Source organism: Falco naumanni, chromosome Z (assembly GCF_017639655.2).
Source record: "Falco naumanni isolate bFalNau1 chromosome Z, bFalNau1.pat, whole genome shotgun sequence".
Lineage (NCBI taxonomy): Eukaryota > Metazoa > Chordata > Aves > Falconiformes > Falconidae > Falco > Falco naumanni.
This window is the reverse complement of record NC_054080.1, coordinates 77,045,514-77,070,357: the sequence shown is the minus strand read 5'-3', so window position 1 is coordinate 77,070,357 and position 24,844 is coordinate 77,045,514. Positions and strand designations below refer to the sequence as shown.

Sequence of the window (24,844 nt, the reverse complement as noted above, 5' to 3'; positions counted from 1 at the left end):
CAGCAACTCACTGATTTCACAAATTACACAAGTCTCCAAATTACAATACATTTTTAAGGGACACACAAAGACTCTGAGGTCTATTACAATCGAAAAGGTGTATTTATGGGCTTGTGGCTCTTCACAGCTCTCAGTTTAGACTTAGAAAGTTTCTATTTCACCCGTTATAATAAAATATTCCGTATAGAGTCTATTTCATTCTCTTTGGCACTGGGAAGTATGACCTTTAGGACATCCTGGCTTACTTCAAGTGATCTGGCTGCATTTCTCCCTTTCCTCATTCCTCCTCAGTTGAAGATTACTTCATCTGCAGAGCCTAGGGAGGCTTACCTGTAGAAAACTGTACTAAGAATTGCAAAGCAACAACAGGTAAAGAACTATTTATTTCCTCTTAAATACACACTTTCTAAACAAGTGGTCTGCAGTAGTTTCTTGTAGGAATTAAGAGGGTCTATAATGCCAGTACTTAAATCTGAAATTAACTTTAATATTAAAAAAATAATAATTCAGAGCTACAGTTACCTCAAAGCGTAAGGACATACACAAGACATTCATGAACACAAAAAGACTGCTAATTTAAACAGTTATTGAGATCAAGCAAGTCTTGATGCAAATGAGACCATCAAAGACTAATTTAAAGTCACCCCGTCAAAAATGTATATGCATAAACCTGTACTCATTTCATATCAACCATACATAAAGTGACACCCCCCATTAAACTGCTAACAGGTGACATGGAGAGGAGACTTTTAAAACCTGCACTCCCTTCTTCTGCGCTGCTGTCACTGCAGTGCACTTCAGCCTCCCTGGCTGTTGGCACAGTCACCTCTATGAAAGCTACAGAAGTATTGCAAATTGACTAACAAGATTACCAAATCTGCACTTGACTTGTTCCATAAGGTGTTGATGCATGCAGATATATTTGCCGAAATGACTTCATCCAAGAGGCATCAAATCTCACTGGAGCCCCCTCTATTTTCAGTCCCTAATCCCTAAACCTTTTTAACCTACCTGTAACAAAAAATAAGGAGCTGAAAAGGAAGGAGAGGAGATAATGATGCCTGCCACGAAGGCAGCCGATCAGGCAGTGCCTCCCCCAGCCCCTGCACACACAATCAGCACCAGCTGTAGGCCAATTAAACCCAGACGCTCACAGGTGTTCACAGAAATGACTAACACAAAAGAAATTCGCACTTCAGAACTGCAATATTTAAAAGCTTTGAGGTGGAACCAAGAAAGATAAAAGCCCAAATTAAGTTTATTGCCACCTTGTGCTTCACTCTAATGCAGGTTTTGAACAGGGCCTCCCATTGGTATTAAAAGTTGGATGAACATCTGCATTTAAAATACAGGAAACCAAGCACGTGAAGTGCTTTTAAAATGCCATTTGCCATAGTAGATAGGGGGCTTTAGTATATGTTCATTTATTATTATAGTTGTATGGCAATATGGTAAAATATATTTGCCAAGTGGGCAATACAAGCTCAACTCTAAGTCAACATAATATGCTAGATTGCTTAGATTTTCATAAATATTTTTGGTGCTTATTTTCCCCAAACATAACTCTCATTTCCCAAAATAACAATTTCTTTAATTTTTAATGAGAACAAAACCATGGTAAGATCTTATCATGCTCTCTTACGTTCAGATTAAAAACCACAAGAGGGGAGAAAAAGGAAAAGAGAGGCAGCCCCCTGACAACTCTCCATGTTCTCTTAAGTGGGCGAATGACAGGAACTATCCAGTAAGCAAATTCTTTCCCTCTCTCTGCAGAGCGGCAAACAAAGTAACTATAAAATGAATTTCTCTTTATGGTCCTATACCAAAAATATGTATACAAATTAACATCCAAATGTCTTTAATTCCCATGATATGTCTATTAAGCAGCAATTCTCCATAAGGCTGTTTAGCTATCCAAACAGCAGCCTAAAATTATTATCTCTATAAGCTTTCCATAACTTATCACTCAGCTCCTATGAAAAGCCATTAATTTTGGCCTCTCTCTATCTTGGTCTCACAGGAAATATTCTGCAAAGGGATGTAATAAAAATGTGATTTCTACCATCATTTCATTAAAATTCCCTGTTAAATTTCTATCTGAACAGTGTACATAATATAAAAAAACTCAGGGCTCTTATTAATGGTGCTGTTCCTTATGATACGGACTTTAAAAAATAATGAAGACCATTTCTTACTTGTAAGAATATTGTTCATTTTTCATTCCTATTAAAATTTAATCTGGAAGTTGTTTAAAAATGTTTAAGTTTCATTACATTTCAACATCTTAAGAAGGGGAAAGGGCTACCAAGTTCATGAGCAGGAATGCTGTCACTCATCTGTCTCTTCCACTGATATCTCAACAGTAAATCACTTGACCTATCTATGACTCAAGATACCCATTTGCAACAGTTCACTACTCACCCACCTCATGAAAGCACTGTTGAGACAGTGTTTTCTGAAGAGCTTCAGCTCCGCGGGTGGAGAACGATAGAGAACAGAGGAGTAACATCAGTTCCTCTACTTCACAGTATCTCTGAGGTTTTGGGAGAGGGGTTTTGGTGGTTTTGTTTGCGGGTGGGGTTTTTGGTGTGGGTTTTTTTTTTTTTTTGTTTTCGGGGAGTAGGTGGGTAGTGGGTATTTCTACAGGATTTAAGCAAGCTGAAATCTGCAGGAAATTGTGGTCAATACACCGTAAAAAAACACATTAAAAAGCCATGACTCTTCAGTATGATAGTTCTTAGCAACCACCCTATGGACAGGCTAAACCAGAATTGCCTTTTTGAAACTGGAGAACCAAGTTGTGCAGAAGCATAGCCTAGCTCTCAAAAGCGGAAACCCGGCAGCTCTCCCCACTGCCTTTCACAGCAACACCAGGTCATTTAACATTTTAAGAGCTTTTTAGATGCTACTAGTGGTCTATCTTTAAACTGTGTTCTGTGTTTAAACATGTGCAGAGTTCCACCTACCTCACCGGCCCCACTACAAGGGCACAGGGCACATTCCTGCACTCGCTTCAGCAGCCCACTGTGCACCCAAGTCAACAGAATTAACGTTCTGTGGCAATACCGAGTTAAATGAACTGACAGTAACTCACCAAGAAAACTAAAATCAAACTATCAGAACTAGGACATGCATTTCTCCACAAACATTGTGCTTAAGCACTTTCTACAATCAGGTCTTTTATTCAAGGGTTTAATTTTAGACATCTAAGTATAAAAATTCTGGCCCATACATTTAATGGAAGCGTGCGATTGCCAAGCTGAGAATGTTAAACCTAATTTTAGTTTTCCTTTGCATACTTGTTTTTTCACACAATTTCTGCAACTGAATAGAAAAGTATCTGTGATATTTTCTGGACCGTATTCACAATACTCATTTTAGTCGTTGTATTTTGTGTAGTTATAAAGTCTACTCCAATGAATTAGAGCTTTTTCATTACTGCCAGTGAGACCAAAATTTCATTCTCAGCACTGAAAGTATTTTCTGGCAAATTTTTTTTAGTCCTGAAAATATTTCTATTAAAATTAATGTTAATACATTGTGATCTGCACACATCCTAAATTAGAAACTACAACTTCCCTGAAAGTCTTCTTTTATACCTTTTTTACTCAATTAACATCCAGCTATTGTGCTACAGGCAAATTTTTGAATTTTCTTCCTCGCATAGATGGTTTCATAACAGGGATATATTGATCTAAACTAGTTTCATTACTACTAATGCTCTACTAAATTTTAAAGACAACACAATATTGAACAGAATAATGTGTTCTATTAATAAGCATGCTATTGAAATACTGAGCAGATTTATTGCATTTGGATGTTCAAATAAACACTAAGATCATTTTCTATAAATCATCTCCTGCCTAAAAAGATGACTGAAATGGGATTTGATTTTTTAAAAAAGTAATAAAGACAATGAAAACTCATTTGAAAAATTAACTAATGGATTTTAATCAAAAAGAGTATTTTCTAATCAGACGTGTTTGGGTTTTGTTTGAAGCAGTACTTTCCCACAGGTACAAAGGACCTCTAAAGGCACTGGCTGTAGCAACAGTTTGAGGAAAGAAGTTTAAAAAGAGATTCAAGCTCTGTTTTGTAAATTAAATATAGCAGAGATGGCAAAACTTTTAAGTCCATACTGCACAGTACTTGGCTCTTGCACGCATACTTAAGCTGGCTCGAGAACCGGGAGCTAAGTATCCATGTCAGTGCAGTATCTGCCTGAGCCTGCTAATTAAGCCTGCTGAGAAGAACTAATTACTGATGCAGCTCTACCGCTTCTGGGAGCCGAGCTAATACCACTATGCGGTACAACATATCAGCCCATTTGGAGCAGGCTCAGGTACCTGACCAAAGCAGGACACAAGCATGCCCTTAAGTAATTCATTTCTGATATCAAACAACAAATAAAGATTCTGTTTCTTCAGCAGTGACCCAGTATGTGATGTCCCCCAGGCCCCCTGCCCGGTGGTGCCTCATCTGCCACATACAGAAAACACTCTTGCAGGAGTGCATGAGCAGGGAAAGGCGTATTGAAAGACAGCGAGATAAGCACCTACTGATAGCTAGCATAACTGCAACCAAGGGTTTGCACACTCTGAAATCTTCTTCATTAACTCTGCAACAAAACATCCTCATTTCCTGCATTTTTGATTGCCACAAATACCATACTAAGTGCTCAGGTTAAAAGAGAATGCTTTAAGCCATTTTCCAGCACAGATTTCAGCTGCCATAAAACATTTGCTTCCTATCTCGCCCTAACACTTTTCCATAAGAATACTGCTAAAATTACATGGGAATCCAAGCTGAAGGAAAAAAGCGAGATTGTAATCAGGACAGCAAGCCCTGCTAGGGCTAACGACAACTGCTGGTTACTACGGCTAGAAGATAACAGCAAGGCAGGCACAGAGCACCTCTGTGCACTCAGCAAGCTCATGTGGCAACATGCTTCTGTGGTCACCCTGTCTTTCCATCTCTTCTATCATCACTACATATTTTCTTTCCTTTCTCTGTTGCCTGTATCCCAAACCATAAGCTTTACGGGACAGGAACTGCGTTTTATTTACACGTGCAGCATGTGCCTAAATGACTCAAAGATTGGTGATTGTGATCCCTCCGTTCCCCAGCACCTCCACAGTGGTACAAATAAATAGAAAATCTCTGAATGTTGTTTCTAGTTTACTACAGCAATAGTAAAAACAAACCCTGGCAGTGCTCTTGGTAGTTTGTATGTATTTCCAGGCTGAGAATCCTGTCGCCCAGAACAGCATCATGCTTAGCCGCAGACCACCACTGGCTCCTTTGCCAAAGTGCTGGATGTCACTGCCTGACTGCCTAGCACAGAGCCTATGGGCTGGTGCAAGCACCAAGCTGTGCTTCTGCAAAATTGCAGTGTGGGCCAGAAATCTTTATCTTCCTTTAATATTCATGCTATACCTGCAAGAATGGAGCTTGGGCTTCTAAGCACTATCACAATACAAACAACTACAATAATTTTTTACAACCTGCCATTTCTGCTTGCATGCGCTGTATGGCCTACAAAAGGTTATGCATATAAAATTGTTAGGTTACAGTTATTATCTTGTTAGAAAGAGCATTTTAAGAGCATTCGAGGAATGAAAGGACTTTTTTTTATTAATATTTCAGTAAAACTACAAGCGTGCAGTACTTGTTTCTGATGTAAGAAAAACTCATTTCAACTCAGTAATCCAGCATAACTACATCATCAAATCACAACTCCTCCAAAATCTTAACTGATCCACGGTCAAATTCTAACCCAATCTCCATTACTTCAACAGAGATCTTCTGCTGCATAACAAGCTCCTAATCACAGCAATGTGGAAATCTTCTGCCTGTCAAATGTTACATCTTTATTATCCCAATACTGATTAAGTATATTTTTAAACATTCCTAAAAAATTATTGTCATTATGAAGGATCTCTCAATGACCTTTGCTGCAAACTTTCTACTGTTCTCCCAATCATTTCACTCCCTACCCACATCCCCTCCACAGCCTACCACAAAAGCATAAAAGCCTTTTTTATTAAATGCTCTCATCTTTGATGGGCAGCTGAACTTGGCAAACTCATGACACCCACCACTGTGCAGGAAAGGCATATACCTACCCTCGCTTACAAAGTAAATGTCAGAGTTTCTTCCAAGTTTGAGAGAAATATCAACTCTGGATCTCCACAAAGCCCTCTTCCCATCATTACATACACTCACGTATAATCTTCACAATGCTTATCAGAGAAGATTACCCTCTCAAGAAACAATAACCTGGATGAATTCTTCTCCTGGGAGTATCTACTGAGATAGCATTATCACTGTCAATAAGTAACAACAGGGCATGGCTACATCATCTCCCCATTCATCTGCTTGCACACATCTCCCTGTTTCTACCCTTTGTCTCTTTCTCATTCTAGTCTTATATTGTCATTTCCCCCATTTACTGTTAATCTCCAGATAAGGACTTCTGTAACAAGCAGGTTACAATGACTGCTGTAGGTAAACATTATGTACATGTCAGAGGTCTTCTGCTTATCTTGAATCATTCTCTATCTGTATTGGCTTATCAAGTAAATTATTTGTTGACTACTATTAGCCCTCTTTTCACTAAAGTCCTAAAACAAGCTCTAAAAATTAAGTTAATAAAAGAAATAAGGATTAAGCACCTCAGGTCTCATTAACAATACTGAGTCTTTAGCAAGACATTTCAGATTATTCTGTGCACTCTTCTTTAAGGGGGACACTCCTCTCACCCAGCATGCTTCAGGATTACTTCCCCTGCTCCTACCCTCTTTAAACAACTGGTTGGAAATGGAGTGGACCTTACCAAGTTTCACTAGCTCACTACCTAGCCAGCACCACTACCTGGAGTTAATACTTCGATTTCCATGAAGAGGCATAATTCAAGCACGTTACTGCACAATCAGTTTACTGATATGTGAAAACCTGTGTTCTTACCTGAGGCTCTTGGGCGTATTTCTGACCAAAAGGAAAAGTAGTGTTCAAAAGCTGCAATGTGAGAAGACTAATGACCCCATTACCATTTAAACTGTTTGCCATTTTGCATGAGCGCTTCTTATGGCAAATTAACAGACTGGACTCACCACTCTCACTCCAGCATAACTGCTTATTTCAGTAGAGGGCTTTGGTGCAAAGGAGTAATGCCATTATGAATCATGACAACGCTTTGTACTTGTGGTTTTCACGCACAGCACTTGAAAAGCTTTATAAGTGTTGGTGGGAAGCACTCTGAACCTCACTGTACAAACACTGAACTTAGGCACAGAAAGCTGATGTAATTATCCGAAGGTCACAGAGCCAGTCAGTAGCAGATACAGGACAAGAACCCACTTACATTCACTCCCAGATCCTCTAATGGAGCATCCCTCCCTTACTGCAAAGAAATTTTAAGTGTAAATCAATAATTGAGGTCACTGAAAACTTTCTGCATGTAGATTGTAGTGAAGTCACCCTCTAGGAAAGCACTGACAAAAAGGAAGGTGCTTCATGAATTTTTCATTGGTCCTTATGTAAGGATACAGCATTCCAGAAGGAGGTGAGAGGAGAGGACACTTGCTCAGGAAGCCCTGTAACAGGGCTGCAGTGACAAATCATTACTCCCAGAACACTGCTCAAGGAAATGTAATGCTGCCATTTTCCAAATGCTGGGTTATAAAACCTTTCACACATGTAATATTTAAAACTGTGAATTACCTTCGAGAATGTATCCAAACATCTAGCAGTACAAGTCATGCTAACGGTTATCTGTTTATAGGTCAGAAGGGCAGTAAATTATTGCAATGGAAAGTAGTAAAGCCTGCATTGTATCCAGTTGTGCTGTTTAACAGGTGATAGTGAAAATAGGTGAGGCATGGAAACTTCAAGTTTTTATAGCTCCTGCCTCAATCTGTATTCACTTATATAAAGATGTCACATTTTTAAGCACTTAAAAGTCAAATTGTCTGGAGAATACATTCATATAAAATTTATTTTCAGAAACTGATATTTAGCCTACTGCTATCAGAGCTGATTGCTCTTATATATAAGCTTTATTCAAGTTCCTACAGGTTTGAAAATACAAAGACTGACATTTCAGATCCCATACTCAAGTGTGCCATTAGCCAGAAATTGAAATGGGAACATTTCCACTTTCTCAGAAATACTCAGTTTGTTAGGGTGATAACTGCACTAACTGCTTTTGAGCTTTTGTGAAGCTACTAAATATGACTCTACTTCAACACAGACAGGAAGGAGGAGTCACAATGGCAAATGAAAAATCATGAATTGGTGCCTTAGCACAATATTCTCTGAGTTGTATAGTCTTAAAGCTCTGCCAAAACAGCTATTTGTAAAGTGGCTAATGGCAAAAATGTTTTATTCTGCTTTTGTCAGAGACATGTTTATCAGGCATTGGACAGCCAGACAAATCAGGGTCTAATTAGTTCAGTCAATTCCCTCAGTTTTATCCTTTCAGTCTACATTGAGTTATTAAAGCATCAGAAATAAAATGCTACTGAGACAGCAATAAGGAAAATAAGATGTCAGAACTCTATTAACAATGGCATTTTCATACAGCAATGTAAATAGAAAATCAAATTTATGCAAGAAATATATATCAGTTAAGTAATATTTTATATAATCATCCTATATTTACCTTTAAAGCAGCTTTCATCTCCAACTAATTTAAAAAAAAATGCTTCTACACTTCAACATTGTGACTTCTTTGCAACACTGACCATCATTCAGATTCAATGTCTACCTAGGTCAAGAGGATATTGGTCCCCAACCCAAATACTACAGTTGTACAAATAACAGTATGTGAGTAATAATTTATTCCACCCTCGACATTTAGCCAGCTCAGAGAAAATGTGTGACAGTTAAGCAGTTGCAAGATAAAAAGAACTGGAAAATGCCACATTCAACAGAAATGACAGGAAATATTTAGGTAGACAGAATGTAATAAATTTGGCAGACTTATGGGCGTTTAATTGCCCCTTTGTGAAAAGAGATAAATACATGTAAAAACCATAACTGTGAAGACCAGTTTCTGGGAGGAACAGCTTTATGTTAGGGGTGTCTGAATCTTCATTACTTGAATATGACCATCACAGAAAGAAAATTTCCTCGTCCCACAGCAGTGATGGTTGTGTTGGTGGCAGCACCCCACAGCCCTGTGCCAGGCTTCACACAGGCACCAAGAGGACAGTGGCCTCTGGCCCCAGAGGGGCTGTCACGTGTACCAGCAACTTTCTGGTCTAACATCAGCTCACATTTATTTGCTAGCACAGACAGTGAGACGTTTCCTACTTCAGGCAGCCAAATAACTGAGCTTCATTTGCTCCCAGAAGACAGTAGGATGCACTTTCCCCCCCCCCCCCCCAGTCTGAAATAGCTCATCTACCATGATGGCTGGGAAGTCCCACTTTAGCTCTCACTCAAGCGTCACAAGTGATCCTGTCCATCGAACCAAAATACAGAAAGATTCCTCACTAACACAGACGGGGAAAAAATGGTGATTTCTACAGCAACTTCACTGCATAAGGAGAGATACTTCCTATGCTTTTGTTTGTTTAAAAAAAAAAAGGCAGCTCCCTATTTTAAGTGTTTCTGACATTTAAAAAATTTCCACAATATCCTTAAATTATTTCTTACTACTTTATTATAACAGAAATATTCATCCCTTATTTCAATCTATTAACTTTCTCCTATTATGAAAAAAGTTAAAAGGGCATAATGAACATCCCTGGTTTTGCCAGGTCTGTTTGGCAGCCTGCCACCTGGAATATGCTCCCACATAGAAGTTTAGACTCATGGGTCCAAAAGGTTGAAGACAAATTAAAAGGAATACATACAATATTTACTAATTTTAACACAAGGGATTAGTTCAGCATGTAAACAGCATTAATGCTATGTCTGAAAATCAACAAACCAAGAAAAATACGGTCTTAATTATTACTTAGGATTGTACACTTTGTGTTCAGTGTTGATCATCTCAGTGATGATGCCATCTAATCATTCATGAACAAGTAAAAGAAGTACCTTGATACCTGATCAAACAATGAGGATTTCGGAAGGAAGATGCCCAGATTCTTCTAAACTGAATAGTCAGTTGGATTTGAGTAACTTTCTCAAGGGGCCTCACATTTGCACTCTTGCTTTCTGCAGAGGGACCCAAGAGTGACTGAGGATCCTATCACACACATCATTAGGAAGAAGGAATTAGGCATTAACTTTCCAATACGCTAGTGTTCACCAAGTTACACAGCTTGACTGACAAAGCACTAAAAGTAATAACCTACTTATGAAATATTTTTTTTTTAAAGCAAATCTATAGTCTTCTGCATTTACTTCTTTTTGAAAAGCATGTTGTTACAATAACTGCACTTTGGATAAACAGTTACAACAAAACTAATGCTTAAAAAAACAGATAATAAGAATGCATAGGTGTGTGTCTAGCTAATAGAGGACTCCAGTGTTCTCCTCTTGTGCTTTACTTACAGAACTGCAGATTCTCCATTTCAGGTGACATGATCCTTTTTACCTCCGATGAATAAACATGCCCATGAAATGAATCACATAATACACCTATCTCCCCTGTGTCATTTAGCACCAGGGTTTTTTTCCCCACCACGTTGAGTATTTGTTCTTTCTAACACAGCACAGGCAAAAAGACTACATTTTTACAAGAATTAACTTATGTATGAGAAGTCCCAGACCAACTGAGCTCTCCTTACAGAATCTTACATTCTTTAACTAGACCAACAATACAACTTTGCATTTACACAGCATTTTAAATTCACTGAGCTTACATGCTCTAACAAACAGTGGGCATCATCTTCTATTTAAAGAGCAAGAAACTAAGCCAGAAAGCAATTAAATAACCTGATGGCAAGACCGTAACAGAAAATAATTAGATCCCAATTCATCTGTTTGCCAGCCCTCACCTACCTGGTAGACCACAGCAGCACTCCCAGTGGCACACTTCTATGCAGAATTCTCATGGTCAGCACAAGTAATGAAAAATATTAATCAAAACTTCTCATGTCCCTTTAATGACATTCCCATGGATAAAATGAAAAACAAAGGTCTAAATATTTAAAGACCTTTCTGCATGTGAACATTTATTTCCTCAAGTAAAAAAGGACTTCTTCCAGACCACTGGCTGATTTTACCTGAAGCTTCAGAATCTACACAAAGGACCTAAGATTTTTCAAAAGGCTGACTACCAATACTCCTTCACTAGTAGTCCCAGAGTGCCTAAATGAATGAGTGCTGAAGGACAAGTATCCAAAAAGAAGAGTTGTGCCAAGAAGCTGCATTAACAGTGGAGTGTTGTGCTTTATGTGATGAATACATGGATCTCAGGAAAAGAAGTGGTCTCCACAGCTGTCACTCGAAATCCAGAAGAGTGACCTCAGCTGCTCACAGGCTGTTCTACCTTTGCAGTCTCACAAGCTCATTTAATGAGACAAGTTCTCTATTAAGAGTTTCAGTCTCATTTTCTGTAACCACAAATATAAATAGTTACTGACTCAAATTATGTTCTTGGTATGACTGTGAGTAAAAGCTTTTCTGCTGAGGTTTAGAAGTGACATTAGCCTGCAAGAGTGGGTCCTTGACCTAGCCATAGGAGGCACCAAGGTCCTTATTTCTTTGTGAGAAGTTCTCTGTCTGAAGTTTTAGAGCAGAAGCGTTCATCAGATGCACCGTAAACCGACAGTCTTCAAGTAAGGCACTGATGTTCATGACCCAAGCCCAGATAGTAAGATGAGTTTCTGAAGTTACACATCAGAAAACAGAAGACAGGAAAATTTGTTTGGCCTGCTCCAGTCAACAGGACTGCTGCTACTTATGGAGAAGAGAACAGATGGGGAAAGATGTAACATGGAATCAAATGCATCTGTTACAGATCGACTAGAAATTACTTTATTTCAAGGCAGAGACCAACCTCAAGGTAATCCAAACTTCTGAGACAGGTCAGAAGGCATCATTTGCTTTCCCCTACTCTAAATCATACAAAGTAGCTCAGCCAGCCTGAGAAACCCCGTATCTGTGTGGTTAGCTTTGACTACTGTGATTTCAAATTGACAGTTTTCTTGCATAGACAAGAGAAACTCATGTATCCCTGTTTGTGTTGATGGTACTATGAATCATCATGGGCACTGACGGTCCTGAATGTCAGCATGGTCTGTTTCCATCCACATCCCAAGCTCTGAAATCATAAGAGCAGATTTCCAGAAAGAAGAGAAATGTGTATTACTATACATCTGAAAGTGAGACATTTCAGACATTTTCTAGTATCCACCATGAATAGATGGCAACCAAAAATTGCTATGTGATTATATTTAACACATTCACTGGATCAGAGACAGGTAATCAGGTTGTTCTAAACCATAACCACATGCAACGTGTATGCAGTCTTGCAATAAATGCCATAGATGTACAGGCTGTGCTGATGACACCTCATCAGATGTATTCTGCCTATAAAGGGAAATTAGTCCAGCACTCTCAAGAATTTTCTGTATTTGTCCTATAGTGGATAAAATCCCAGGAGGACAGTCCTTAGAAACTTCAAGTGGCAAACTGTGCATCAGAAAAAACTTTAAGTTTGAACTTTTTGCAGCTCAAAATGAAGAACTCTGGCTAAATCTTAGGGTATTCAGAACTAACTTGAAGAGATATTTCTGCAGGCAATCATCCTGGTACAGACAGATAACAAATTCCCACCTTCTTAGCTGAAAGAAAATTACAGCCCTGGCTTTCATGAAAAATCTCTGCCATACAAAGACCAACCTATAGTGCCCTTAACTGATAATCACCTGGTTTTCATTAAATAAAGACACTTCTAATTAAACAACCTGATCAGCACACAAAAATGTGTGCTTTGCAAGCAAGAGATGGTAAGCAGTTTATCTTTCAATATAATAGTGACTAGTATCACACTACCTGGAATTTAAACTGATGAATAAAGATATTTAGGTTATGAAGTCCTACTCATTTCAAAAGCAAGAAACAGCAACTCTGATTGTTTCAGTGTTAAGAAATAAAGGTCCAGTGTCAGACTATTGCTACTGGCCCAGAAGCATTTTCACTTTTTACCAAAACAGGTTCTCACAGGATGATCTCTCTCTTGAAAGGCTGGTGAAGAGACAATACAAGGTAGAGTCACAGGAAAAATCAGGTTGGAAGGGAACTTGCTAGTTACCTGGTCCAAACCTTACCAAAACAAGGCCACCTTCAACGTTACATTAGGTAGCTATTCAGTTAGGCTTTGAAAGGCTCCACCACCCATTTTCAACAAGTCAGGAACTCCATCACAACATACAGGACCTGCCACGCTGAGAGGAATCTGGTAAGTCTGGTACCAGGAACTGGCAAATTGAGGAAGCTGGAAGTACATGAAAAGCTGATTTTCAAGAGTCTCAACTTTTGAAAAAGGCCAAAGCAAAGACAGCAGAACCAAACGGCATGTACATAGGTCAAATGGACTATACAACCAAACGTGACAGCATATGGGTAGCAGCTGGGATGTCTGCACTCCTAATGGCTCTCAGGTAATTCTGCAAAGCAAAGGGCAGAACAGAAGTTTTCTTCTTCAAGGCATGCAGCATAATATAAGATCTTTGATTGCAACTACAATCTTGTGAAGCCTTGCATTCACTGAAGAAGCCTTACTCTCACTTCACAGACAGACTGAGAGGGTGCTGGTGAGATGGTCACAATGCTCTCTCCCAAGAGCCTTTACAAGGGTTATACATGAATAAATTTCAATATCTGATCTAAGAGTTTGTAAAGTGCTTCTCAAGGACAAGCACTCCTGCTATGAATTTCTTAAATTTTAATTAAAATCCAGAGCTATAATTTCACAATAACAACAATATCATCAAAAGTCTACAAAGCCAAGCGAACATTTTGCTGGAAAGGGAGGCACTGTCTTCTTCGCAGATTCATCCCCCAACAGAAAAACACACATCACAGCCAGAGATGAGTGTCCACCTAAGGAAAAGATTTCCACAGAAGGGATAGTTTTTAAATCCAAGCGGTGAAAATGAAAGAGGCCCCTTCGAAGAAAAGAAAAATAAAATCAAAAGACCCTAAAGAGACTAGAGACAAGGCTCATTAAAGACAACAGAGCAAAGAGACAGTGAACTGGCACAGATCTCAGTTAAGCAGTGAACTGCTCAGAACTCACTTAAGCAGTGAGCTGAGAGTGAAGTGCTTATCACCAAGAATACAGCATCATTCGCAGCATGCAAGGAGATGGAGCTTTTACATGAGCCAAAGGGTTCTACTATGGCACACATTTCCAGGGGATTGAGTGCAGGTGAAGTACTATTGTGAATGCTAGCAATACGCAGATATTCCAGTACTGATGTTTCCTTTTCTTTTAAATATTTATGTCCATCTGCATTGCTGTTCAGTGTTAGCATTTTCTTAGAGAAGACAGGTAAATTAATTATGACTTGGTAACCTAAAGGTGAAAGAAAAAAAATATGATTTTTTCTTCATCCTATTACAAGGTGGTCTACTCCAGACCACCCTAAGTTTGAAATATCATTTGAATACATATGAAGAAGCACCCAAAACCTGACATTCTCCGTAGAAAACAGGAAGAATGAGGACAAAAACATTATCTCCTTTTTACAGATAAGAGAGGCACAGAGAGAGATCAGAGGATTTGCTGAAAGTAGTACAGGTAAGACAAGGCTATACCCTATATTTACTTATGCTAAAACTGTCGCTGTCTGGCCTCACAAAATTATTCCAATACCCTTGGGTCCACAGTCAAATTAGTTCTTTATTTATTATCCCAGTTCTCAAGTATCTTTCAGATGGGCTCATCCATTGTTCCCTTACAGCTGGGTAAACAGACAAAGTCACTTCTATCATGCAGGTTTATCTTATAGCATTCAAAACCCTTTGCATATGTGGGATTATTTTTTTTTTTCTTTAAGCAAGCTAAGAATGTGTTTAAAGGTGACCTGTGTTTAAAAAAAAAGGAATGGGTTAGTTTGGGGACAATCAGAAAGGAAAGACTTCTGAAGGTTGACTTGTTTCAATACCCTTTTCAGAGGAAAAAAATAAGTCATCAAATAACCTATGTTTGAAGCCTCAGTATGTAATCATATTTATTAAGGCAAAAAATGGCAATGATATGGACAAGAGTTTTAGTCAGTGACATGACAAGAAAGCAAGGCTTTCTAGTCCTTGCAGGAGAAGCCTTCCTTTGGACTTGATTGTGAAATGACACCACAACGGTGTCAACAGTTTTTAAGATGAGCAAAGTGATTCAAGAGAAACAGTAACACTAGGGAAAAAAAGTAAAAACAAAATAAAATACCCTCCCCTAAAAGTTAATCTTCTTAAGACCTTACAATCTTCCCAAAGCAGACCATGTCTTCTAGTATGCTTGCACGGTGCTTATTACACAACCGTACCTTGTTCCTGATGGGGACCTCTGGCACTAGTGAAATACAAACAGCAAACAGGAGGCACACAACGTAATATACCAGAAGAGGGGAGAGCAGATATCCCACTGAAAATAAATTCTTGATATTCCTTTAAGTCTACAATCCCACCCCATATCCGTGGCCCTTTCTACACAGGGAGAAGAACCAAAGCTTAAAACACTACACCACAAGAACCCACGTAAATCAAGGGAATTAGCAGATGTGTTGGTAATCTTCCACAAATAAGAAACAAAAGCTGCCAGGTGTACTTGTACATTCAAAGATTAACACCAATAGGCAATGCTGAGTCTACAGGTATTATCCTTTAGGTGAAATGGCTCAAGAATCCCAGTCCTGCAGAAACGCAGCTGCCTGTCCAACTTGTGTGACTCGAGTCCTAACCCTACACTGCAGGACACCTACAGACCCATAAGCCAGAGACCTGCCAAAGTAACCTGGGTCCCTGACACCCTTTGACATGGCAGCGAAGTAGCAACTATGTATCTAGGTTAGACCTGATTCCCTAGAACAAGGGCAATTTTCTTCACATCCCTGTGTAAAGCTTCTGAAAAAGGCAAAGACTGAACATTTGGGAGTTGCAGGAAGAACATCCAAAAATCATTTTTGATACAAGCGGTTTAACTGCATTTTAATAGGGATGGTATTTTCTATTAACAGCAGGGCAGAAGCCCACTGTTCAGCAGAGCTCTTCGCTTCCTTTACACAAGAGCTATCTCTTTGAATCTGTCTGAGTCAACTTTAGTGACCACTTTAATATTCACTTTACAATTAATGCTTCTTTTTATGGGTTGGTAGAAGGTAAACCAATTTCAGTCTGGCTTCTAGGTATTGAATTTATTATAAAAAGTTATGTACTTAAAACTCCTATAATGAAACCAGAGGCATCATGAGATATTAACCTAGAGTTAATGCTGAGAAGGCCAGTTTGAATAATTCAATTCATGTCACCTTAAGTATCTTTTCAAATGGAATTAACTTTATCTCACAAAAAAAGGAACTCCATGTTCCAGTTACCGATTATTGAATCCACGAGAGTTGTCTTAAATCATCTCACCACCATCTTCCCAGCAATTTTATTTCACTACTACCAGAATGCTTCTTTAAATTTTGAGGGCTGACTTTCGTTATAAAGAAGCAATATTAGGTAAGATGAAAACATGGTTTCAGACTTATTGCCACCATTAGGTGATGCTAAACCAGACAAAAATAAAAGTTAACACCGAAGTATCTGCATTAGTTCAACACAGCTACAAACCAGGGCTGCATTTTGGCCACATGCACAGAGCTGCTGCAGTTTGCCTCCCATACAACTCCACCTCTTTTTGCAACAATGCCATAGACTTTTAGTAATGCTGCAGTACTCCTAAGCTATTAATTGTCTCATTTTAACACAAAGCCCAGCATTTAAGCACTGAAAGGAGATGTTTTCAAATACCTATCTATGCCTAGGGGAAACTGACAGCTCATAGTCAGCATTATTGTACAGTAAGAATGAGGGGAGCCAGACAGGGGAAAAGCCAGTGATACTAAAAACATAGGTGTAGCATTGGAAATTAATCAAAACAAACAAGCAGGAAAAAGAGGGGAAAATGAACAGAAATGAGAAAAAACAGCTCATAACAGGCAGAACAAAGAAGTGCTTCAGTACAGAGTGCAACTGTGCAGTCTCACATTTCTGCAAATCAGGACATCTTGCACTGAAGCAGAGATGGCCCGGCAACATCAGCAGCCGCCTGCAACAGGAAACGCCGATTACCTCTCCTAGGCAGTTCAAATAAGTGAAAACTAGGTAGCAAGCCAGTACTGGTTCATTTAAAGCCATACATATCCAGGATTTCCTTAGCTCAGCCAAAAACAAACAACAGGGAAAAGATTCCCAATGGATCAGGATTCAAACAAAACTCAAAAAGGCTTCCTTTAGCCTAATATTTAAACTACAGACTTTTTTCAAAATTCACCTTAAAACAAAAGAGGGATAAAATCTTTAGCAGGGCAGAGCAATCTGGCATGGGCAGCACCCAGAGCAGGAAAAAAGTCTCCTGGGCCTGTCCCCCCCCCCACTAATCCCTCCCTGCTGTGCTCCCCTGTCAAACTTCCCCATAGAGGCAGACACCAGAATGCAAGCCCTATTATACTTACCTGAACCTGTTAAGACCACTCAGAATCAAAAAACACCTATCACAACCCTAAGAGCTCAAAAGTCAGGTATTAAGGCAAGAGAGAGAAAGACAGCAACAAAAAAAGTGGGTGAAAAATAACACAACAGTCCAACAAGAAGCAACCCAGTGACTCCTACTCGGTTTTGATAGCTATCACATGAAGGCTTGAGTTAAGGAAGGAACTGACTCAGTGAGGCAGTCATGCACATCTTTCCACAGTTTCTGAACTGTGAGGAGAAATACAGCATGAAGGGCCTGTTTCAGAAAAAAAGGTAACAATTTATAAAGCCAAATGCATTCAAGATGCAAACAGCTCTATGCCTGCCAGGACCACATAGAAAGAGAAAACTGAAGAGGAAGGATAGAAACATCAGAAATATTTTGCAAGCTGTAAGAAAAAACAGTTGAAACATGCTCTGACGGGTTTTTACCTATGCCTACAAAGCTTTGCAAGGGGCAAGAGGGCTAGGGTAATTCCAGACCTGCTAAGCTAGAGCTGTAGACTAGGTGACCATAAATGAAATGTCAAGGTAAACCTCAATGCAATATCTGCATTTACATTCGTGGACAAAAGTACCTGTAAATATAAGGAAATAATGGGATCAAAGACAAGCTTGATAGAACTTTGCACATGAAATCAGAACACAAGTTCAGAGAAATCCCTGTGGAAACATTGATAGAGTGATTAGGAAGACAGAAAAACAAGGAGATGAATGTGGACTGATGTACCATCACATGCTGATTTGACAACTGGCTGAAGGTTTCCTATTACCTGCTTCTATAGCTTTGCACTGCAGATGTGATTACACCAGATGCCTTTGTACTATGTGCTAATCAAGTACAATGTTGGTGTATTTAAAGTTGAAAGGGTAAAGATGAAAGGTTAAGCATGGCAAAACCTGTTAAGCATCAGCACAGCTGCCACAGCGCTGTTGGACTACATGGGCTCCTCTGGACTATTTTTCCATGGAGATCCTCAGCAAGTTGCCTATCACAAGTAAGAACACAGACACCATCCGTTCTCAGAGAAAAAGGTTCTTGTTTTGAACTCAACACCATCACAAAATGGATAGCAGACAAAAATGCAAAAGAATGAAATGTTTATAAAGGCTAAAAGCATGATAAACAGCTCAACGTTCAACAACATATTTTACCAAATAAAAACAACAAACCATCAGCAGGATAAAAGAAGATTGCTGATGCCGATGAAGTCAGAGAAACATTGCTACCTGCCTTCTGAACAAAATTAAAAATTATGCCTTCCTTCACCGGTTCCTGAGAAGTAGGATCTGACTGTGCAATTTTGTTAGCACAGAACCACTGAAAGGCCAGAATCAGGCCACTTTCTTGATACTCCATGCTGATGACTTTACTTCTAGCCCTACTATAAGCCTTTAAGACTGTTCCAGCAAAATAAAGGATCAAGGGGCCAACCTATAAAAAAAGGCATTGTCTTAGGTAGGATAGACTCTGGAGAATGCAGATGGAAGCTACAAAAAGAAAAAAGCAGGTAAGAACATCAGACAGAGCACTTGCATAAGTAGTCTTGATTTCCAGGGTATCATCTGTTATCAGCAGGGATGCAAATCAAGTACCTAGACATTTGAAAAAAAATCTCAAGCAACCATGTTTTCAAGGCTTTGGGTAAATACATCTGAGAAACAGTTTACCGCTTAATTTAACACAGAACGGTCAGAGTTGGAAGGAACCTCTGGAGATCATCTAATACAACAGGTATCTCTAGCCCACATTTTCTCTTTTAAACTGCAAATATAATTATAGGTCTTCTATAAACAGCTCAAATCAGATGGGCTGCATTACAGACTTGAGAAAGCTCTTATTGACCAAATACATCACCTCTAATGTCCTTTCCAGTCATCAAAAGCCACAGTGAAAATCTGAAAGGCTGTATCTATAGTGAATGCAATTATTTCACTGTTTAAGAAAGTGTACAGAAAACAGAAAAGCATCTTAACTTTTCTCTTAGCAAATGATGGGTCCTATAATTCCTACTCCATTACAACTTCGCCCATTTTATTGACCCAGAATCCGGGGGTTTACTTTTTTCTTTTCCTGCAATCCAGGTATCAAGTGAAGGTCTCACAGGAAGCTAATCACAAAAAAGTATTAAACACCATAATGCAAGATAACGCATTTAAAAGTTGCAGTTCTAGTAAAAGAGAAACAATGTATTGCAGAAGTCATTTAAAAAACAGGAAATGGAAAAAAAAAAGTTTACCTTTTGGTCCTTTTCCTTGGCAGCACTGAGTTCAGAAAGGGAGAGCGATAGTTTTTCCTGCTGCTCAGCTAGGTACTTCTGATAAAGGCTCAGAAGTTCCTGGCATTCTCTGTACTGCTGCTGCAGAGGTGAGACATAAGAAGTTAAGGGAAAAAATACTCTTTAGCAAATAGTTAAGAGTCAAATATATACCAGCTTAGTCTGTGTAAATCTGATTTAGATCCATAACAGTTGAATTTAAAAACAGATACTATGCATTTGAGTACTGCCTAATGATGATAAATCTGCCTAGAGATGAATGTTTAAGTACAACCTTCTTTGTACTCAGAGAGTGGGAAAAGAAGAATTGCACCAAATTCTTTATCATTGGAAAAGGGACAGCAGCAGGAGGCAGGTGATGACATTGTTTCAGTTGGAACAATTACAACCCTCTGATTTGTATTCAGCAAAGCCAGACACTACCAATGTTTATTTATAAATAAATAAATAGCCAGCCAAGTAAGTAAATAGTCCATTTTTAAGCACAGACATGGATTCACAAGCCCACATATCCAAATCCAATCTCTTTGCTTGATCACCAACAGCTCCAAAACCCACAGCCACAGATGCAGTGCTACAGGCCTTTTAGAGACCAGCAATGATTTTTGGACAGTAATTTGGAAAAGCAGCAATTGTGGTGTTGGCAAGGTATTAGCAAGCAACAGTGTCCTGCCTTGCTTGCAGCATTGAAATTCCAACAGGAGATAAATCTGCTCTTCACCTGTCATTGTGTAATTCCCCCCTTTGCTCACGTAGCATGGTAAACCATTTATGCTCCCCTCTCTCCCCCCTCACTTTTAATTATGCATGCAGATGGGATAAGGGCTCGCTGTCCAAAGAGATTACTCTGAATAAATACTTTAATAACAAGTCACTGCAATTAAGGTAGGGAACAAAAAATTTCTTCAATCTATAAAATGGTGTTGAGTTACAGATTTCCTTAACATTTTTATGATCTAATCATTGCTTCTGGGCAAATTCATGTTGCAATCATTTTTGCCAATCATGGCTGCATAAATAACTCACTGCTTTGTTATTCCCTGTTATGACCCTGAGTTTTGTTTTGTTTTTCCTACTCCTCCATCTCCTTCTTCTTCTTCTTCTTCTTTTGAGGGGGGGCGGGGGGGGCTTGCCAGGTTTTTAATTGTTCGGTCAGTTGGTTGGTTTTCTTTCCTTTAAATAAAAGGCTAAGCAGAGAATAAGCAAAACATTTTAGGAAGGAATGAGAGGTTATTAAACCCCAGTGTTTAAATCAATCAGGAGAGCTCCTAGAACACCTTTCCTCAGCACCTGGAAATACAGGAGGATACAAACAATGGTATAAGCAAGCTAATTGCTTTCCAAAGCCAGCCTGCCTGAAGCCTAAGCTGTTTTACATTTCAGTTCATTTCATCAGAGAGCACCAAAAGGCTGAAGTGATTTGTGGTGGTCTCAGGAGTCTCTGCCAGCTATGATGTATATAAAAAGAATTTTTTATTCCGGTGGTAACCATAGGCAGTAATGTTTATAGTAGGTGAACATATTAGCCTGGACGCAGGGCATGAATTTTACTCTAGAAAAAGCCAGTTCATTTATACAGCCTAAGAGTTAAATGTCGGTATTTGAAGACAAATTATAGGGAAATTCATTTAAACCCATATTATGTGGCAGAATATAAAAACAGACAGTCCTATCTTTATCAATTTTTTACAGCCCTCTTAATTCACTCTGCTTCCAGCAGCCCCTTCCCCACAAACAGATTTTACCCTTTTTCTCCCTCCAGCTAGCACACTGCTGGCACAAGGAATGAGTATCCTAAACAGCCTTGGGTCACAGGAGCAACGGCCATGCACCCACCCTCACTCTTGCTACAGTGTTAATACCAGTCCTGCCGGAAAGCTAGGCAAAATAGCCCTTACTCCCAAGCTTAGCACATACGTGGTGCAAGTGTACCACAAAAGAGATGCCCAGTTTGTGTTTTAGACTGTAGAGCCCTTGCTGTGCACGTGCCATCACCTCTTGCTTGCAGCTCCCAAACTTATTTAAAATACAGCTTAAAACATAACATGCAAAAATTAACATTATGAAAGCCTGCACGCAAATCCTGATTGTCCGAGGGTCAGTTATGTGATCACGACTGAGTAGGGCAGGAGTTAACATGAGCTTGAATGGAAGCCAAGATATCCCTGAAATTCTTGTAAGATTCAATCAGCACTGAAACTGTTGAAACTTCCTGTATTAGAAGATTAAAACCTAGTTCATTCACACAATCACTCTACATTAAGCAGTGTATTGTTACAGCCACCACAGTGTCTAAGAGTCCAAAGCCCTGCTTTGCTTCCTAAGTAAGTAAACATGAAGCTTTGAATAGGGGGGGAAAAAAACACCCAAAGACATTCATTTGTTTAAGATACATGCAGAATTACTGTAAGTACGGTAATCCTCCATAATGTGCTAGCACATTTACTGCACAATATGTTCTTAAGAAAAAAAAAGGCTTAATATTAGATTTTATTCTTCCGTTTACTGTATTTTTTCCTAAAAGCAGCAACAGGACCCCTTTTTTCCCCTCCTAAAAATTAGCCGGGCAGTATACAACACTGCCAAAAAAATATTTAAATCATTCAGATATAACAAGGGCACACATACTATGGCAATACAGTCTCTAGACAAATACATAGATAATAATAAATACTTTCATAATCTGCTTAAAAAAATTAATGTGATAAAGGTGAAAAAACCCCATAGGACAACAAGTCCTACAGATTTGTATTCCACATAAAAAGTAATGTGCCTAAATGCTCACATCAAATATTTCTTCCTGTGTTCAGCAGCACAAATACTGGATTTACAAGATGTTAGTTACCTGAGAGAAGTGGTACTTAGCATTTCACTGAATGGTAGTTTTATGTCCAGGAAATATGCATTTAATGTATCTGAGTAACATATTTTATGCAGTTTGTTAGTAAAGTATTAAGGGGGGGGGGGGGGGGGGGGGGGGAACACAAAAAATCAAAATCAGAAATGCGAAGGTTAAGATTTTAAGATTACAACAGGCACATTTATATGTCATACTGCAAGTACTATATATTTTATAGAATACATTAGTTAATTTTGTCACTGAATGTAAGTCACAGAATTAAGAGTTCATTTATGGCTTTTAAGAGATAATAACTTCAGCGAAGACAGAGCTGGCTTTGAGAGGAGGGACTGCTAGCATGCAGCAGTGGCACGCTTACAGGGGCCAGGAACGGATTGCCAGGGAGAGGGATGTTAGACAGAGAACAAAGAGCTTTTTCTTAGGGGTGAAGCTTGGTGAGAAGGCACAACCAACAGAATGCTCAGCTGCCGCCAAAGACACAGTGCTGCTCACCCCCCACCCCGCCGTCTCACTCCCTCCATCAGCACCAGCCCCGCAGCTCCCCCAGACCCCTCACTCAACCCAAGGGCTCAGGAAACCAACACAGCAAGGCAAAGGGTCAGTCAAGCACAAGAGCTGGCACAAAGCAAGCAGAGGGAACAGGCAGCTGGGAGAGGGGGGCACCTCTTCCAGCTGCAATAACCTGTCTGGTAGGGTCCATCCACTTTGCAAAGTCTCAATCTTACAAATATTTCTACAGCTCCACTCTTAAGCGTCAGGCTTTTAAGACTGCCCTATGACGACACCAACTACTCCCAGCTTACTCCTTCTCACAATACTTTCAGCCCTCTCACAAGCTGAAGTAGGACAGACAGCTAAAGTTTCTTGCGTCCCCAGAAGCTGGGGAAGGCAGGGGGAAGGGATGGGAGGGACGGTGCTGATCTCTAGCACACCCATTGACCTCCAGTAATGTTCCCAGCACACCGCTTCCACTGCCTCTTTGACTGTAAGTGAAGCCCAGCTTAAAACCTGAAGTGCTTTGGTTTAGAGCATTCAGCATCTTCCTATAAAGCTTTTGAATTCTACACATCAGCCTCCACATCCTTCTGTGGGCAATGTTCATGCTACACCAGCTCAAACACCCACCGGTCTCTTCATCTACAGCTGAAGTTTTCAAATAAAGCCAACACCAGGCTACTGCATGAGGGCCACCGGCTGTATTTCTGCCTTTCTGAAATCACTTCTAAAAGAGGAAAAGAAGAAATAAGGTAGAAGGACTTTCTTTTTAGAAAGAAGGGGGTGGTGGTGGTGGTGGTGGTGTTAGCCTGTATTACTGAAGAAGAAATGTTTGTGTTCACCTCACTTTATTTTAAAGAAAAAAAATTAAACCTGAACCAATCTCCAAGGACAGGAATCTGAGGCTGGAAAAAAGGTTTCTAGAAGCTATTACCAAGGGAACCGAACAGCACAAATCAGATTTTTTTACCAATCAACCTAATGACAAAGCTCCTTCTGTATTTTCAGAGTGTTTGTGAGAACTCACCTAGTGCCTCCTTCCTTAATAGCTTGTCACAAGCATTTTTGGGACACACATAATAAGCTCTACTGTTCCCTTTTTACACATGGAAAATTCGTGGTACAAGGAGTCCTGAGACATGCCTGTGCACACAGGTACAGCTCAGCAGTCCCATGCTCCACAAGCCAGCTCCAGGACACAAGCCTTGCAGCTGTAGGGTAAGTTAGCACAGCTCAGGCAACACTAACAGACTGGATTCATCTTGCACCTGATTAGCTCAGAGTGCATGTTTGCCTGCATTCACTATGCGGACAAGCCCTAGTATTTCCCAAGCGTCAAACAAGATGCCAAAGGATGACTGACTCCTGTAGTCCCTGATTGTACCTCTGACTTGGACCATCTTTTCATCCAAGGCTGCATACTACAGTCCACGCCCAGAAGAGAACACAACAGCTAAATCCCATCTTCATCAACAAGATGTTCCAGGTCTCAGGAGCCCCTACATCCAATGGAAGATTCTCTAGAGATTCAGAGCTATTATAGAGATATGCAAAGACTAATCAAGCACCCAAA

The 24,844-nt window shown here is 39.6% G+C and overlaps 1 protein-coding gene across 2 annotated transcripts in view; it reads right to left on the bottom strand.

Annotated features, from left to right (window-relative positions):
- Positions 1 to 24,844, bottom strand: part of KIAA1328 (KIAA1328 ortholog) — a 188,001-nt gene that overhangs the window by 90,662 nt on the left and 72,495 nt on the right. For both annotated transcript variants that reach the window (XM_040579275.1, XM_040579276.1), the window contains one exon: positions 19,878 to 20,005. In XM_040579275.1, the coding sequence (XP_040435209.1) occupies positions 19,878 to 20,005 (128 nt within the window). The remainder of the gene's footprint in view (positions 1 to 19,877; positions 20,006 to 24,844) is intronic.